This window comes from Micromys minutus (genome assembly GCF_963924665.1).
Source record: "Micromys minutus genome assembly, chromosome: 18".
Lineage (NCBI taxonomy): Eukaryota > Metazoa > Chordata > Mammalia > Rodentia > Muridae > Micromys > Micromys minutus.
Window position 1 is genome coordinate 41,198,568 of NC_137953.1, and position 18,082 is coordinate 41,216,649.

The 18,082-nt window shown below is 45.9% G+C and overlaps 1 protein-coding gene across 1 annotated transcript in view; it reads left to right on the forward strand.

The window, feature by feature from the left end:
- Nucleotides 1-1,157: 1,157 nt before the first annotated feature.
- ATP6V0A4 (ATPase H+ transporting V0 subunit a4) overlaps nucleotides 1,158-18,082 on the forward strand; it is a gene marked incomplete at both ends in the record, with an annotated part of 43,945 nt that continues 27,020 nt past the window's right edge. The window contains 10 exons of the mRNA XM_080932031.1: nucleotides 1,158-1,274; nucleotides 2,388-2,466; nucleotides 2,732-2,826; nucleotides 5,868-5,993; nucleotides 6,603-6,697; nucleotides 8,470-8,596; nucleotides 11,291-11,373; nucleotides 12,136-12,229; nucleotides 14,283-14,495; nucleotides 16,891-17,041. Coding sequence (XP_080788157.1) covers nucleotides 1,158-1,274; nucleotides 2,388-2,466; nucleotides 2,732-2,826; nucleotides 5,868-5,993; nucleotides 6,603-6,697; nucleotides 8,470-8,596; nucleotides 11,291-11,373; nucleotides 12,136-12,229; nucleotides 14,283-14,495; nucleotides 16,891-17,041 — 1,180 coding nt within the window. The remainder of the gene's footprint in view (nucleotides 1,275-2,387; nucleotides 2,467-2,731; nucleotides 2,827-5,867; nucleotides 5,994-6,602; nucleotides 6,698-8,469; nucleotides 8,597-11,290; nucleotides 11,374-12,135; nucleotides 12,230-14,282; nucleotides 14,496-16,890; nucleotides 17,042-18,082) is intronic.

Here is an 18,082-nt window from a genome sequence, read left to right on the forward strand (position 1 = left end):
TAACAGGACAGGCAATCTGTCCTGCCTGCACATGGAGAGGCCCTCCTAGGCCTGAATGGTCTGGTTGCTAGGCCTCTTAGCTTGGTGTGTTTCCTGGTGAAAACTTTGAGGCTCATTGAACCCCTTTGCAAGTCTGTTCTTTCTCTCTCTCTCACTGTGTGTGTGTGTGTGTGTGTGTGTGTGTGTGTGTGTGTGTGTGTGCATTTTGTTGATTTTGTTTTCTGAGGCAAGGTTTCTCTGTGTAGTCCTGCCTCTGTAGATCCAGCTAGCCTTGAACTAAGAGATCTATTTGCCCCTGCCTCCCTAGTGCTGGGATTAAAGGCACACACTACCATATCTGGCTCTCCCCTTGTATGTTATGGTGCCTAGGATTGAACTCAGTTAAATCAGGCCACATGGCAGGTACCTTTCTCTGCCGAGCAGTCTCCTAGCCCCATGATAAGTGTTTGGAGGTAGGGAAATGTTGAGTCACAAACACCACACTTTGGAATGCATTGTCCCTGAACGTCGGGGAGGCTTATGTGTATGCTCAATGGTGGGAAAGCAGCTCTGAGAGTCGGGTCCTTAGTTGCTTATCTCTGCTTCCCCATGAAACTTTGAGAGTGCCCCCACCTGAGATGTCTCATCATGGAGTTTGCACATCCCTTATCTGAAATGCTTGGCACGAGAACTTTTAGGTTTAAGTATTTGCAATATACACATGCCCAATACACCATCTTGGGGAAGGGACCCAGATCTACATACAAAGCTCATCCTTGTATACTGTACAAACATTAACTATACAGAGCTGGAGGGAAAGCAACCCCCTCCTCCCCGCCCAGGGTCTTATGTTGTAGTAGGAGGTGGGGGCAGGCACTTTTTCCAGCCGTGGCATCAGACTGATGCTCCTAAGTTTCCGTTTAGGGTTATTTGGTTTGTTAATGTTGGTTTATTAGTTTTATCTGTCTGTCTGTTTGTCCGTCCGTCTGTCTTTCTGCAGTGTAGTGGACACTGGGGATTGACATGGCATCCTTGCTGTGTCAGTGTGCCATCACTGGACCTCAATCCAGCCCTGAGTTTTATAAAGTCCTGACTGAAAGAAACCACATTAAGATTTTCATATATTTATTACCTTCAATCTCTCTCATTTTCCCCCTCCAGACTAAGGCTGGATCAACATGGCGTCTGTGTTTCGAAGTGAGGAGATGTGCTTATCCCAAGTGTTTCTCCAGGTGGAGGCTGCCTATTGCTGTGTGGCCGAGCTGGGAGAGCTTGGCGTGGTTCAGTTCAAAGATGTAGGTATCACATTCTTTGGAGATGGGAAGAAGGTGGAGATGGCAGTAGACAGCCCTTAGCACAATTCTTCTTGCTCATCAACACAACCAGGAAGAGGATCCCAGAGCTGAAATGGGTGGAATTCCATGGCCCTGACTTCCGGCTAAGATTTCTGATGACCCTCAACAAATCCTCTTCCCATATCTTCTCTAGAAGCTCTAGTGAAAGGGCCTGGTGTTAGACAACTCCATGTTTCAACCCTTGTACAGCATCTCCAAATACCGGGTCTGGGCAGTGAATGAGTGGATTACCGATTTTCAACATGAGTGTGGAGTCTCTTGACTAGTCAGACTAGAGGCAGCAGCACATTCTGGAGTCCGAGGTTGCTAATGACACTGCGTTCCAGTGAAGATATGCTAGGAATGGGCTGCCTGCAGCGTTGCTTCTCATGGGTCATATATCTTTGTCAAGCTTTTACTGAGTTCAATTTAGAAAATCGGTCCTTTATTTCCTCAGCAAGTTCAAAAGTCGAGCCTCAGCTCCCTTGTGGGAGCCTGTGTCTTGTCCTTTGCATCACTAGCTCTTAGCATAGCACCCGACAGGAGGCCGGCTCTCACTAACATTTTAGAAAACTTTTATTTTTGTCACACATAGACGTGTGTGTCTGTATGCCAGTTTGTGCATGTGAGAGCAGGTGCTCATAAAGCCATAGGCACTGGATCCGCTGGAGCTGAGTTACACGGTTATGAGCTGCCTGACTTGGGTGCTGGAAACCTAACTGCAAGAACAGCAAGTGCTCTTACCCACCGAGCCTTCTCTCTAGAACCAATGTGAGTGTTCCTCACAGCAAAGGTCGAATTCTTGTTGATGACTCGGATGCACTATGCAGACCTGTACCGTATTCAAGGTCCCTCCTGTTCCTGACCTATCAGAGGAGTGTGGGAACAGGAGAGTGCACTTGCCTATAACTCCTGTATCTTGAGCACAGCCATATGTAGTCCGAACACATTCCTAGCAACAATCTGGGGCGTTGCTTCTCATGGGCCAGCGTCAAGAAGAGGTTGCAGTGTTGAAGGAAGGACACTGGCAGCTGTAGAATGCTAATGCAAGCCTGTGGTTCTTCTTTCCTGCAGCTAAACGCAAATGTGAACAGTTTCCAGAGGAAGTTTGTGAATGAAGTTCGAAGGTGCGAGTCACTGGAGAGAATCCTCCGTAAGCCACTTCCCCTTCCTGCCTAAACGTGAACCGGAAGATGTCACTAGTTTGTAGAGCAAAACTACTGCGTTACTTGGCATAACTCTATGCTACGAGTAATGCTTTCTGAGGTGATCCCCAAGGTGGAGGGTACAGAAAATTGGAGGATGGACCTGGCTACTGGACGGGGGCTCAAACAGCACAGATAGCTAAGTTGGCCGAGGGCACCTGTTCCAGCGGACCACAGCTTAGTTCTGAGAAGTCATGCTCACCTGTTTTTTAGGTTTTCTGGAAGATGAGATGCAAAATGAGATTATAACCCAAGTGCCTGACAAGGATCCTGAGACCCCTCTGCCCCGGGAAATGATCACCCTGGAGGTATGTGCCTTATTTTTAAACAGCTCCCCAGCTCAGAATAGCCAAGTGGTTCTCATGTTTTTGACGTGTGAACAAGTGAGTGATAGTTCCTTTTGGGGGTTACTTTGTGTCAGCACTGGCTAGTTGGTTTTAAACCAACTTGACTCAAGCTGGAACCATCTGTGAGGAGAAAGCCTTGGTTGAGAAAATGTTTCCATAAGATTGGGCTATAGGCAAGCCCATAGGGCATCTTCTTAGTTAGTGATGGATTGTGGGGCCCATTCCTCATTGTGGGTGGTACCGTTCCTGGGCTGGATTCTGGAGCAAGCCTTGGCCTCTGCATTGGCTCCTGTCTCCAGTTTCCTGCCCTGCTCTTTTGTCCTGATTTTCCTCGGTGATGGACTATGGTGTAGCGCTGTGAGGTGAAAAGAGCCCCTTTCTCTGAAGGTTGCTTGAGTCCGGTGTTTCATCACAGCAATAGAAACCTCAACTAAGACACTGTCCTAAGAAAATCTCTGGATACAACTTTAGGGCTCTTATGCTAATTAAGGGAGAGTTGTTTTGCTTTCTCAACAAAGTTCACCCCACTTTGAAGAGAGATTTCTTTTGTGCGCCAAAGTTTCTCACTGGCAGTGAAGTCTTAATGTGTTGACATAGGGCAAGCTGAGTGGGCCAATATGGGTGGAAGGTGATATTTTCCAGTTATGTGCTTGGCACACACACACACACACAAAGTCTGTGAATTGGCTCTTTCCACCTTAAAAAAAAAAGTCCATCCAGCTGGACTCAGTGTGTGGTGATTGGTTTTATTGACAGTCCTGTAAAATCCTCAGGTGAGCTAAGGCTGGAATTCTGAGTCTCTCTGATCCAAGTTTGTCTGTCATTATAAGCTTGTTTTCAGGGAGCAGAGGATAGCCTTCCTTTAAAAAATAGATGTATTTATTTTATACATGTAACTGTTTGTCTGCATGTATGTGCACCAAGTGTGTGCTTAGTGTCCAAGGAGGATAGGAAGGACTTTGGATCTCTTGGAACATGAGCCTAGTCTTAAGACGGCAGAGATCACAGTGTGAACATAGATGACTTAGTCTGTTTTCACTGGTTGTGGTTTCTGCCTCCACTCTTTAGTTTACTGCCCTTGTATAGTTGTAGAATGCCAAGAAAGGTCAATAGGCATCCTAGTTAGGGTTTTACTGCTGTGAAGAGACACCATGACCAGGACAACTCTTACAAAAAAAAAAAAAAAAAAAAAAAAAACATTTAATTGGGGCTGATTTCAGAGGTTTAGTCCATTATCATCAGGGTGGGGAAATATGACAGTGTATAGGCAAACATGGTACTGAGGAACTGAGAGTTCTACATCTTGATCAGCAGACAGCAGGAGAGACTGTGTTCCACACTGGGCATAGTTTGAGCATATATGACATCAAAGCCCACCCCAGAGTGACACACTTCCTTCAACAAGGCCACACCTCCTAATAGTGCCACTTCCTATGGCCAAGCATTCAAACTCATGAGTCTATGGGGGTCATTCCTATCAAACCACCAGGATAGGAAAGTTGCTTGCTATACAAACAATGACCTGAGTTTGATAACATACAATACATATTAAATGTTTTTTTTTTTTTTTTTTTTTTTTTAAAGCTAGACATGGTGGCACACGTTTGTAATCCCAACACTGAGGAATCAGAGACAGGCAGATCCTGGGGACTCACTAGCCTATGAATGAGCTACAGGCTAACAAGAGACCCCATCTAACAAACAAAACAACCGAAATAACAAACCAAGGTAGATTGCTTCTGAGGAACAACATCCAGGCTGGTCCATGGCCTTCACACATATGTACCCATACAAATATATACACACGGCCACGCACATATGTACACACACACACACACACACACACACACACACACACACACACACACACCATGGCTTACTATTCTCCATTTAAAATTTTATCTTTGTCTACTATATTTCTTCTTTCTATTTCAAACTTTTTGACATTTTACTTTGTGTGTACTGGTGTTTTGCCGGAATGTATATCTGAGCACTGTGTGAGTGCCTGCTGTCTACAGGTGCCAGAAGAGAGGGCGTCAGGTCTCCTCAGACAGCATTACAGGGTGTTGTATAGGGAGTTGTGAGCCTTCATGTGGGTGCTCAGAATTGAAATTGGGTCCCCTGCAGGAGCAGTAAGTTCTTATTCCTAAGCCAAATTTCCAGCCCTGTCCATTGTACTTTAAAGGGCTTTGACCTTATATTGTTTGTTTGTTTTAGAGACTGGGTCTCTCTATTATATGGCTCTGGCTGTCTTGGAACTCACTATGTAGACCAGGCTGGCCTCTAATTCTCAGAAGTCTCCATGCCTCTGCTTCTTGAGTGCTGGGATTAAAGTGTGAGATGTTGTGCCTGGCTGTTAAATTTCAATATTACATTCACAAATTGTGCCTAGAATATACTAGGTGATTTAACTTCATGTGGTTATGTCTTGATTTTGCTGGTGATTTTCCAGCAGGTTTCATCACAAGTCTTATTGTGTGTGCACGCACGCGTGCTCATTTGGGAAAAGAAATTGTTTTTTGGTTCAGTTCTGCCTTCTTGCTTTTTTCCCTCACCTCCTCTGTAGTCTCTTTTCTCTTGTTTGTATTTGGCTCTTTGGATCCATGTAGAATTGGGGTGTCTGGGGTGTGGGTTGGGGGAGAGATTGAGGGAGATGATATAGTCTCTTTCTTTTGCATTTTAACCATCATTGCAATTAAATCCCAGTGTAGACGATTACTACCTTTTAGGGGTTTAGAAGAGGGGACAACACCGGACTTCCTCATGAGCTGTCTTCCACTCCTCAGAATGATTTCTTACTGTTCCCATCTGGACAGCCTGGCTTTCACTATAGTCTCCAAGAAAGCATGACTTGCATCGGAACAGGCTCATCTTCAGCTATGTTATGACCCGGGGCCACCTCTTTGATTTCTGGTTATTGACTGTGGTTAATGGTTAATTGGTTAAGGTATAGAAGAAATATCACAACACTTGTTACCTGGCTCGTTTTTCCTCCCTTGCAGACGACCTTAGAGAAGTTGGAAGGAGAGCTCCAGGAAGCCAACCAGAACCACCAGGCTTTGAAGAAGAGCTTCTTGGAACTGACAGAGCTCAAATACCTCCTAAAGAAAACCCAGGACTTTTTTGAGGTAAACACCTCAACTTTCTTGGGGTGGAGTTAATAAAGGGCCCTTTCCTCAGAGCCCTAAGTTTCTATCTCAAAAACTGGCTGGTCTGTTCAATCTCCCTGGCTGAATAAAATATTTTGTTTCTTGCCCCATAGCCAGATTACCAGTGAAGGGAAACATTCCAGGTACAGCAGCAGTGAATCAGGTTCAAACAAATAAAAACTACTGTGGTGCTGAGGCTGGGTATGGCAGCTCACACATCCAATCCCAGCACTTGGGAGGCAGAGGCAGGCCTGGCACCTATAGATCAAGTTCCAGGCCAGCCAGGGTGACATAATGAGACACTGTCTTAGTTAAGGAAACAGAAGTATGGCCCAAGAGAAGGACAGTCAGAACAAGAGAGGTCTGGATTTGAGCAGACTTAGGCTTGGGGTGGGGAGGTGTGTGTGTGTGTGTGTGTGTGTGTGTGTGTGTGTGTGTGTGTGTGTGTGTGTGGTGTCTTGACAAGGAGCTATCTGCCTGTTCATCTGTGGAAGATTAAAGCTTCCTTAGAAATAGAGTAAACCCTGGGGTCCAGCGGTTTCTATGTTGTCCTGTGTTTGATGACAGGGATGGTATTTTGTCTTTCAGACAGAAACCAACTTAGGTGAAGATTTCTTTGTTGAAGACACTTCGGGTCTCTTGGAGTTAAGGGCCATACCCGCATTCATGACTGGAAAGTTGGGGTTAGTATGGCTCCATGCCCTAAGAATTGGGTGTGGATAGGTACCTGGTCCTTCACTTGATGTCTGGCATGTGATCAATCTCCCTGACTGATGAATTAGCGAAAGATGAACTCCTGGGTGTGGAATGGTCTGTGAATGAATACAAGGCTTCTACACAGAGATAGACCCAGGAGTAATACACAAGGCTGGTGAGCTGTCTGGTTTTCCTCCCACTCCCCAAGCTCCCAGAATAACAACTCCGATACTCAAAATATATTTACAAACACCTTAGCCATAGGCTTTGGCTTGTTCTCTAGCTTGCTCTCAGTTAATATCCCATTTATTCTGATCTAAGTTTCAGTCACATGGCAAGTTACCTCTGCTCAGGTTCCACAAGTCTCCTTTTCCACGTTCCTGGGTGAATCCTCTGAGCCTCACTCTCCCAGGAATCCTCTCTCTCTACCAGAACTTCCACCTCCTATTTCCTGCCTAAGCGAATAGGTCAACAGCCTTTGATTGACAGGTGACGCTTCCATACATTGCACAAGAGCTTCTCTACCGTGAGGTGGGGGAGGGGTGCCCCTTGTTCATGATTATATCCATGTTGTCAACCTTGGGGAGTGTCTGTGCACGCGGTTCCCATCAGGAGCATCTGCTCACTCTTTATATGTGACTCTTCCTAGCTTTGGGACAAAGTTAGGAGGTAGAGATGTTTTTCCCCCTTATGTTTGATAAAATGCACTTGGAGTTTTCAAATGTCCTTGGAAATGACAGAATTAAGCAGGCAAATTAACCTTAAGTAGCTGGTGCCGATATAACATATAATACTCCTTGGTGTGTCTGAAGACAGTAACAGTGTACTTGCATACATGAAACAGATAAATAAATCTAAAAAACAAAAATAAACAAAACAACAACAAAAAACCAACTCAAAAACCTCATACAATACTCTTGAAAACACGTGGCAATTCAACATGGGATTGTGTTCAGTGTTCTTGTGAGATTGATGAAGCTTGAGATATTTATCAACCGTGTGGTTGGAGGTTCCTAATCTTTTGTTCAGTACATATTGAGAACCTATTAAAATTTGAAGTGGAGCTGGGCTTGTTGGCGCACACTTTTAATCCCAGCACTCAAGAGGCAGAGGCTGGTGAATCTCTGAGTTCAAGGCCAGCTTGGTCTACACAGTGAGCTCCAGGACAGCCAGGCTACACAGAGAAACCCTATTTCAAAAAACCAAAATTTGAAATGGAAACAAGATAATGTTTCTGTAAATATTTTACCCAAAGATAGTGCAAGACCAATGTCATCTAAAGAATAAAACATTGAAAAGTTACAGTTTGGAGACCATGCCGGACTGGCAGTTATCTAAGTACCAGGACACCTGGACCAGTGCTCGTGTGCCTGTGTGTGTGCTCGCACTTGCGCCTGTGTGTGTGTGAGCGTGTGTGTGTTTCAAGACAGGGTTTTCCTGTGTAGCCCTGGCTGTTCTGGAACTCACTCTGTAGGTTAGCCTGACAATTGCATACTTACCAACTTTGGCTACAACCCTATAAAAAAGGTCTATTATATATAATACATATTATACATATTACATACTATATAGTATTATACAGTCTATAATGTTGTATAGAATAGAATTGCAATGGTTAAGGACACAGAATACTAAAGAAAACAGACAATCTAGTAAGATGTGAGCAAGCTGGACCTGGGACGTGAGCTGGGACGTGTGTGGCTTTGTGAGCAGTTCCCATCATCCCTCCACAGACCCTGTGCCTCTTCCTGCTGTCTAGGTTCACGGCCGGTGTGATAAGCAGGGAGAGGATGGCTTCCTTCGAGAGGCTGCTGTGGAGAGTTTGTCGGGGAAACGTGTACTTGAAGTTTGGTGAAATGGACACACTTCTGGAGGATCCTGTAACGGTGGGCACCTCAGGCCTGCAGGACAGAGTCTGTAGCACTAAAGACCTTCCTGCACAAGCAACTGGTGTCTGTTTCCTCCCCAACCCCGTCTCTTCTCTCCCTTTCTTTCCTTGACCATCTCTTTTCTCCTCATTTCATCCCCCTCTTTAAAATTTAGTACATCTGAAAGGTCTATCGAAGAACCAATTCTTCTTACACAGTGTAGCCGATTCATTCCTCCAACTGCACAAGTAGGCGTCTTGTTTCTAGAATGTACCATACTAGTCTCATGTGAGGCCCGGTCTGTTTTCACCACCTAGAGCTGACTGCAGTTTCTCAAGCTTTATTGTGCACACCCACCCCCTGTTGAAGGGTCACCTGGGATCTAGCTGGGCTGGGGTGGAGCCTGAGACCTGCACTTCTTACGGCCTTCCGGGTGATGCTGTCAAGATAGGAAGATGCTTGCTGCCTGCAGTCCACAGGCTTCCCATGAGAGGGCTTTTCACTAAAGCCGCACAGTAGTTGTTGGTGTTAAATCCATAAGCCAGAGGCTTCATCTCTCCTTGCAATGAATATTTAAACCTACTTGTTCTTCACTCCTGGAAGCCCAAAGTCTGTAATCTTCCAGATGAGAGGCTGAAACATTAATTTTAAGTTTCATTTGATTTAAAAAAAAAGATCATAGTTAAAATAAAATAGAGAATAAGGGGAAAAACCACATATTTATCTGGTGAGGAGATGCAAGGGTTATCCCAGGGTAAGACTTATCCAGTGCATCTAAATGCACTGACCCGACAGGAGAAATTCAACCGCATTATTTGTGATGGTGGGGGACTGTGTTCATGCTCTTTCCTGTGAGTAATTAAAGAAAAAAGTCTCCCCCAAAATGCTTCCCAGTATACCAATATATTTTAACTATCTTCATGTATTGCTCTTATCTAACCAAGGCAGTTATAACTTTATTTATTTATTTGGTTTTTCAAGATAAGGTTTCTCTGTAGCCCTGGCTGTCCTAGAGCTCACTCTGTAGAGCGGGCTGGCCTTGAACTCAGAGATCCACTTGCCCCTCCGGAGTGCAGTTATAATTTTATGTGGAAATGATTTTCCTGTTCTTTTTCACTTTAAATAATAAGAAAAATTCTATCTATAATCCTGTGCATCCTTCATTCTTTGTGTATCTATGTGTTTTGATAGAGTCTCACTTTCTCCAGACTCACTTCAAATTGTCTATGTGGCAGAGACAGGTCTTGAACCTCTGATCTTCCTGCCTATAGTGACCAAATGCTGAGATCACAGGCCTGGGCACCATGCCCTGTTTCTGTGGTTATTCTAAATTGTGATGTTGAATTAAGTTTTGACATGTAGCCATCGTGATGGGAGAGAGTATTTATAAAGGGACTATCTGGAGACAGGGGATCATAGACAGAGGGTCACTTAGCAGGTGCCAGGAAGTCAGACTGGATCTCTGATTCTAACAGATCTAGAGACTAGATGACCTCAACGTTCAGAAAAAGACCAGGGAGCACTCGTAGGTGGAGGATGTTTGGCAACAGTGTAAAGTAGGCACTTGCAGAAATTTCCCAACACTCCTAACTTGTTCCTGTGAACAGCCAGCAACACAATCATGTGTCCATTTACTGAGTGAGAGATGCTTAATGCTGTGACCCTCAGGATGCATCTCTGGACATTTGCTTCCGGGTACCTTTTACAGTGTCCCCACCTCCTAACCTTTTGTTTTGAGACAGTGTTGCTATCCCCAGGCCGGCTTTAACTCAAGATTTTCTTTCTCACCTTCTTAGTCCTGGGATTATGCATGTGGATTTTTACTTCTTAATGAATTAATTCTGTAAGATGAATCCAAGGAAGGTAGGCTTACTGGCTTGAAGGGTGTGTGACATTTTCATGATACTTTCTGGGCCTGACAAGTGGCATATCTTTGAGGTGGCACCTGATTCCAGGGCCCTGAGTGCTGTGATAAGTTCACTGGATTGTCACCTTCGACAATGTGTTTTATAATTTTCCTTTATCCCCTTGAATGAAAAGCAACAAGCTGACGGACACCATTTCAGCTCCATTTGCTTCTTTACGAATAACTTTTGTGTTTGCATTGCTGAGGTTTGAACCCAGGACTTTGCACAAGCCAAGTGGACACTCAGTCACTCAGTACCCCCAATAGGAAACATACTTTAAGCAATAGCTCTGTTTGTTTGTTTGTCCCTTTGTTTTGAGCAGGGTCTCACTACTTAGCCCCGACTGCCTAAAACTTTTACGTTCTTCCCGAATGCCGAGGTTGAAGGTGTGTACCGCCACACCCACTACCTAAGTAGTGCTCTTAAGGGCACCTAGTCAGTAGGTGTGTGAGTCAGAACTTAGTCACAGATTTCTCTTTAAGTATCAGGCATAGATGTTACGTTTAGGCTGCCTCTGATACCCTGCTAGCTACTGCTGTTTTGGTACTTGGAATACCCTTGCCTCTATTTGAGGTGTTTTCTTCAATGTGAGCATGGATCTTCCCCATCGGGGTGAGAAAATTAGATACCCACCTGTGGCCTCCTTAATTAACAATTAGTGCTCCTGTCCCTCTGGGGGCTTTCAGATTTCATAGTTTATGTTGTGCTAGGGATATTTCAGTAGGGGAATGTGTACACAGGGCAAGTCCATCTTCAACACTGGGAAAGAAGGAAAATAATATATATATTTTTTCTGATATTCCAGAAAGAAGAAATTAAAAAGAATATATTCATCATATTTTATCAAGGAGAACAGCTCAGGCTGAAAATCAAGAAGATCTGTGATGGGTGAGAGACTTTTTGCATTCTGTCCTGGTGGTTGGGGTTGGATGTGGGTAAAGATCTGTACCACGCAGGGTGCAAGTGACTGGCCCTCTTTGAAGTTGACTAGGACTTTAGAGCCGCTTTCTGATGATCATTTTAAATGATGCTGAACTGCAACCCACTTACAATAGTTATGAGCCCAGGAACAGGGAGAAAGTAACAAACTAGTTACCAAGGTAACAAAGCAGAGGCAGAGCCTGGTCCAGGCTATACCCCCTCTAGCTTGCTGCTTGAGTGGCTGACTCGGGCTGGAGACACAGCATGGGTGTAGGACACTTGCCTGACATGCCGGAGGCCCTGGATTTGATTCACTGGCGCTGAAATAGAAAAGGAAAACAGTAATCACCATGGCTTAGCTGTTCCCATAGAGTGATCTTATGTTACTTCTCTCTGTGTGTGTGTTGTTCTGGGGATTGAACCCAGGACCTCATTCTTGTTAGAAAGCATCCTCCCCTTGAGGTATACACCGAGGCTGGCCTGGAATTCACTCTGAACAAGCTTTGAGCTTATAATCCTCCTGTCTCATCAGCCTTCTAAGTGCTGGGGTTACAGGCATGAGGCATTGCACCCTGTTGCCGTGACTCATTAATAAGGAACACACAGGGGGCTATTTTAGCAAAGGCTTGACCGTTTGAGTCATGTTAGTCGGTGATGGCCCCATAGCAAAGGGATTGTATAAGCTTTTCTGCAGTAACGCGTGTGTCCTTCGGAATTTGTTTTACACAGGTTCCGTGCTACCATCTACCCCTGCCCGGAGCATGCAGCCGAGCGCAGAGAGATGCTGGCCAGCGTCAATGTGAGGCTGGAAGACTTAATCACTGTGAGTGAGAGCTTCTGGCTGGGAGCTGATGGTCTCTGCCCTTTTCATGTGGATCCTGTCCACAGGCCCCGGCCTGGAATGTTTGCTCTGCGATTCCGGTTGGAGCTGCCGCAGGTTACACAACTAGAAAGCAGTGTTCAGTGAGTGGGGGCCGACATTTCTTAATGTCTGTCACATGCTGCTCTCAGCTTAAAATGGACCACAGCCCTAGTTTACCTCAAGGCAGCCGCCCATATCTGATGAAAGGAGCCCTTTATGGCCAACCTTTGCCTGATGAGTCTGCAGCCAACTAGTCAGCCAACTGAGTGGAACAACCAGTTTGCCCGTACTGAACTGTTATGCCGATTAACTACTGAGAAAACAGTGAGTCTGGATTTTCCATGTGAGCGCTAGATGCATCCCAGATACATTTCTTTGGAAAGGCTTGTCATCATCCCCAGGGACACCACGTGTGTCTGTGATGATTGATTGCTATTTAAATTTTGTGCTGGCATGCATACACACACACACACATACACACACACACACACACACACACACATGCACGCACATATGTATGTGTGGACATGTGGAGAAGCCAGAGGACAAGTTCTGGCAGCGATTGTGGAAGACAAAGTGTGAGAGTAGTTATAGGATCAAGCGATCGACTGGCTAGAAGTCGGCCCAGCTGACTTCAACAACCAGTTTCCGTGCTGCTGTTGTTCCAGAATGTTCTCATCACAGACACACTTGGTGTCACTAGGGATGATGACCAAATGGGAGACAAACTGATCACATGCTTTTTCAGGGCAGGGAAGTCACTGTGGCAGATGAACCCCCATTTTTGCCATCGAGTGCTAGAAGGGCCTCTCTTGGAGTTCATTCTCATAGTTTGTATATACTAGGATTCTAGGATTCAATCCTGCCTACCTGCAGGATTTTTCTTTTAAAATTACTTGTGTGTGAGTGTGTATGTGTGAGTGTGTGTGAAAAGGTATATGCATGTGTGTATGTGTGAGTGTATGTGTGAGTGTGTTTCTGTGTGAGTATATGTGTATGTGTGTGTGTGTGTGTGTGTGTGTGCTCGTGTGCACATGTGGAGGAGGACTTGTAAAAGTGGATTCTTTTCACCCTGTGGGCTCTGGGACTCAAACTCAGAAAGTCAGATTTTGCAGTGAGCACCTTCATATGCGGAGCCATCTCCTTGGCCTGCAGGTATTTCTATCCTGGAGAGTGCACTGTGTTTTGTTAGGGTAAGCTTTGCTGTGAAGTCTGTGCCAGCTGGTCCTGGCAATCCTCAGGCCAGGTTGCACCCTCCAGTGACCCTTCAAGACATGTATGCAGGCCTGTGTATTATAGGTCTTACACTTACAGTGTGTCTTTTATAGTATACCACAATAGCCACATGAAAAGTTCCTGAAAAAGATGATCCTATTTTATTTGTCAAAACGTGAAATGTAATTCCATCAACTGAATTTTATTTGTGCGGAATTGCCTGTTCATGAAATCCCTTAGCTTTTATTGGATGGATTATTACAGAGATGGTTTGATCTGTTCTGGAGACACTGTAACAAATGACGACAAGTTGGGAAGGTTCCAATAATTGACTTGGCTTCTCATACACAGTTCTTTCTGGAGACCAGAGGGACAAAATCAAGGCGCTACCTGTGTTGGGCTCTTGCTGAGGAGACTTAGGGAGGAACCTTCCAGTGTGGTCTGGTGGCCACTGGCCAGGATGACCTAGGCTAGGGATACATCATTCTCATCAATGCATGCTTCCCACAGTGCACGTCTGTGTGCCTTGATCTCTAGATCTGGGGTCACGCTAATCCACGTTGCTTCATCTTATCTCGACACATGATTTAACCCAGAACAATGGCATGAGGTAGATCTTAGAGCGGAAGGAAGACAGGGTCTTTGCCTGTAGGCTCTCACCTTGGGTAGGGAAGACAAACAAATGACATGCTCTTTTCAGGGCAGGGGAAGCCGCTATGGAAGATGAACCCCCATTTTTGCCATTGTATCAGATACCTCCGTGGATGCTAATCCTTCTTCTGTTTTCATTTTCGCTCAGGTCATTACCCAAACAGAGTCTCACCGACAGCGCCTACTGCAGGAAGCAGCTGCCAACTGGCACTCTTGGGTCATCAAAGTCCAGAAGATGAAGGCCGTCTACCACGTGCTGAACATGTGCAACATCGACGTCACCCAGCAGTGCATCATTGCCGAGATCTGGTTCCCAGTGGCAGACACTAGGCACATTAAGAAGGCCTTGGAGCAAGGCATGGTGAGTGGCGGGGTCAGCTGGGGATGGGGAAAATGTCATCTCACCTTCTCAGCCCTGCTTGTCCCTTCCGGGGTTGTGACCTTCACGGGTGTCTTGTGGTAGGATTATAACTATCTTGTACCTTCATTACATTTTTAAAAAGTGTCGAGACAGCATTTCACACACTCTTGGCTAGTTTCAACCTCTTTATGCAGCTGAGGATAAACTTGATCTATTTAGTTCTGGGGACCGAACCAGGGCGTAGCGCATGCTAGACAAGCAGTCTACCATATGAGCTATGTCCCTGGCCCTCTATCTTCAATTCTTAATTCAGTGCAAAGGCACAGAAGAGAATCTTTTTTTCCCCTTGCAGTTGAAGAATGGGCTAGCACGTGTTGAGTGCTTATGTGCCACCAGTCTGTCAGCCGTGGTAACAGGTATCACAGTAGGACTACAGATGCTATCACCTTACAGGGATACAGGCTAGCCAGAGAAACAAAATCAACCAAGCCCATGTAGTAAGAGCTCAAAAGCACAGATGACTCAGTGTACCAGCCGCAGTGCTGAGTGTGTGCATGCTTGCATTCTCGAGCGAGTGAGTGCACACACACACACACACACAGACCGGCAATACACATGTGTCTAGGTATACACTCTCAGGCAGCTTCGAATGGTGGGTGAAGAAAATGAGGGACATCATGGGAGAGAAACTGGTTCTAACCACCAGTTGACCTCTTCGATGGAAGAGTAAGCCCCAGCCCCAAAAGTGCCTGAGGGCTGGTGATAGGTGAGAAGATTACTAGTGTCATCCAGGCAGGAAGATGCCTCCTGCCAGGCAAGGCCACCCGGAGAGGAAACCCGTAAGACCAAGGAACTACAAGGAATGGGCTCTGTGGTGGTGAGAGGGTGGATTGACTGGCCCCTGCTGGAGAATGTGGTCATTGCATGGGGTAATAGGATGGTGAAGCCCATTGGGTTGAGAACTGGGTGTAGGAAAGCCGGTCTGACTGATGGTGGGAAGTCTTATGAGGCAGGGCTAGGCAGGTGGTGCATCTGGCAAGCTTTGAGATACGATAGACCCTGTTTCGGTGTCATAATAAAGCTAAGCTTTCTATGAGGCTGGCTAAAGCAGGTTCTTCTGAAGTGACACAGATGTCTTCCCACACAGGAAGGGAAGGCCTTGTGTGGGTATGAGGCAGAAGGAAGCATGAAGATAGAGCAGGTGTTGGGTACTGTCATCACCATCACCACAGTCCCCTGTGGCCTCTGCCAGCCACCATGTCAGCTGCCATGGGCTGTGTATGGGAAGAAGCGGAGGCTTCACGCCTTGCTGCTAAAAAGGTGATTCCCATTCCTCCTTAACAACACAGTGGGAAACCACTCCATCTGCTTTATGACCTGGAGCAAGTTGCTTAACTCTGCTGTGCCTCAGTTTCTTCATCTCTAAAATGGGTTTGTCTTGAGGTGTACATCAGGGGAAATGAGATTGAACTCTGAAAAGACCTTTGTAGTTGGTAGAGTCCCACTCAAGGCACCTCTGACTGTTGTTATGGGCTTGTGGAGTGATGGGATGGAGAAAACAGAGAATTTGGAAGACTTGGGCACCTGGAGAGGTGGCTTTTGTAGTCTTGAGTTTCATGAGAAGTGGGTTATGAAGGAGGCGGTGGAGGATTAAGTCAACCTTGCACAGAAGCCTTGATTCTGAGACTAAGGTGTTTTGACGTCACTCTTTAGACTGTAGGAAGCTTGAGGAACAACGCCTTTGGTTTGTTTTAGTCCAGATGTGACTGGGCAGCGTGGGTGGGTGGAGAAGTCAGCAGAAGGCCTGAGGCTGGGGGAGATGGTGAGGCAGCCCAGAGAAGAGGAGCCAGGATTCCGGAGAGAGAAATACTGAGCTGGACTGGTGGCCACTAAGTGAAGGGGTTGAAATAGCTGCGGAACAGGCATCTGGGAAAGTGGAGGCTCTGGGAAAAGTCAGGGGACAAGGAGGACCTAGCTGGGGCAAGCTGGTGATTCACCTGTAGGCAGCTGGATTTTCTAGAACTTCTGGGTCAGGACAACCTACTGGGCAGTTAGGAAAACATGTGGGAGAAAGCTTGTTCCACTTTGAAAGATAAGGATGAATCAGCAAAGTGGCTGAGCTTCTGGAGAAGGTGGAGGGGGAAGAGTAGAGAACCTTGAGCTGAGGGTCGTGGTGTGTGTGTGTGTGTGTGTGCGTGTGTTTGTGAGTGTGTGTGTGTGTGCATGCGTGTGAGCATGTGTGTGTGTGTGTGTAAACATGTGTGCATGTGTTGACACATTTACCTTTCGAGGTTCTCTGGAAGGTCAGGAGTTGTACCAAGTTCATGTCCAGATCTGTGTGCTAGCACTCAGATCTCCTCCACGCACATTGGTCACCTGTTCTTTCTTTCTGCAGGAACTCAGTGGCTCCTCCATGGTACCCATCATGACAGAAGTGGAAACTAAAACAGACCCTCCCACCTTCAACAGGACCAACAAGTTTACAGCTGGCTTCCAGAACATTGTTGATGCATATGGTGTAGGCAGCTACAGAGAGATAAATCCAGGTAAGGATCGGATGCCCTGTACAATGGGGTAGCAAGAAATTGAAAATTACTAAGGCGTGCCTCTCAGTAGATGCAGGAGGTGAATCCACTGTGACACCCGACAACTCCTTTGATTTCCTGTGTTGTCTTTTGTAAACTCTGCCTCATGAAAAATTTGGTTTTTGTCCTTACACGCCCTTGATTCTGTGTTTGTTTAGATTCATGGTCTTGTATGCAGCTCAGGATGGCTTTGAACCCATGATCCCCATGTTTCATATCTGCACTGGCTCTTTTAAATGGCAGCCATACCACACTTGGCTCTTTTAAATGGCAGCCAACCCTCATTTCTATTTTCTTCTCCAACTCAGCCAGGACCCTTTAGCATCTTTACAATCCAGAAGTTATGGTGTGAGGAAGACAGGATACACAGGACTTTGGGTCAGCAGAATAGATCCTTAGTGCCTGGTGCTATGCAGTTATGGTGGCCTGGTTAGTAAAACAGAGGGGTAGACCAGATGGTCTGTAGCCACACAGAGAACAGAGCAGTTCTACAGCTTGTGTCTTCTCCAATCTGTGACCAGTGATTCAGGGGTCCCCTGGGGTCACAATGCCTGTGGGTAACTGTTGGTGTTCTGTCTGTGTTAGAGACAGACCAAAGATGGCATTGGAAAGCATATAGAAAAGTCAGAGACAGGCTTCCAGTCCCGAATCAGCCACTTTTATAACACTGGCCAGATACCTGTATAAACAGCTTCCTGGAGAGGGGTTATGTTGGTGCTTTCCTGTTGCCGTGATAAATGCCCTAACAAAAAGAAATGTAGGAAAGAAAGGGTTTATTCATTTTCTTGATTCCAGAAGGAGCGTACACTGTGGCTTGGTATACAACAGGCATAGCAGGTAGGCAAGGGAGTGGGACCAGAAAGCTGGGCAGATCACATTTTCATCTGGACACAGGAAATAGAAAGCGAACAGGAAGTGGGACAAAGCTATAAAACCTAAAGCCCATGCCTCAGTGACACAGTCTTCTATCAAGGCGGAAAGAATTCCTACAGGTTCCATAAT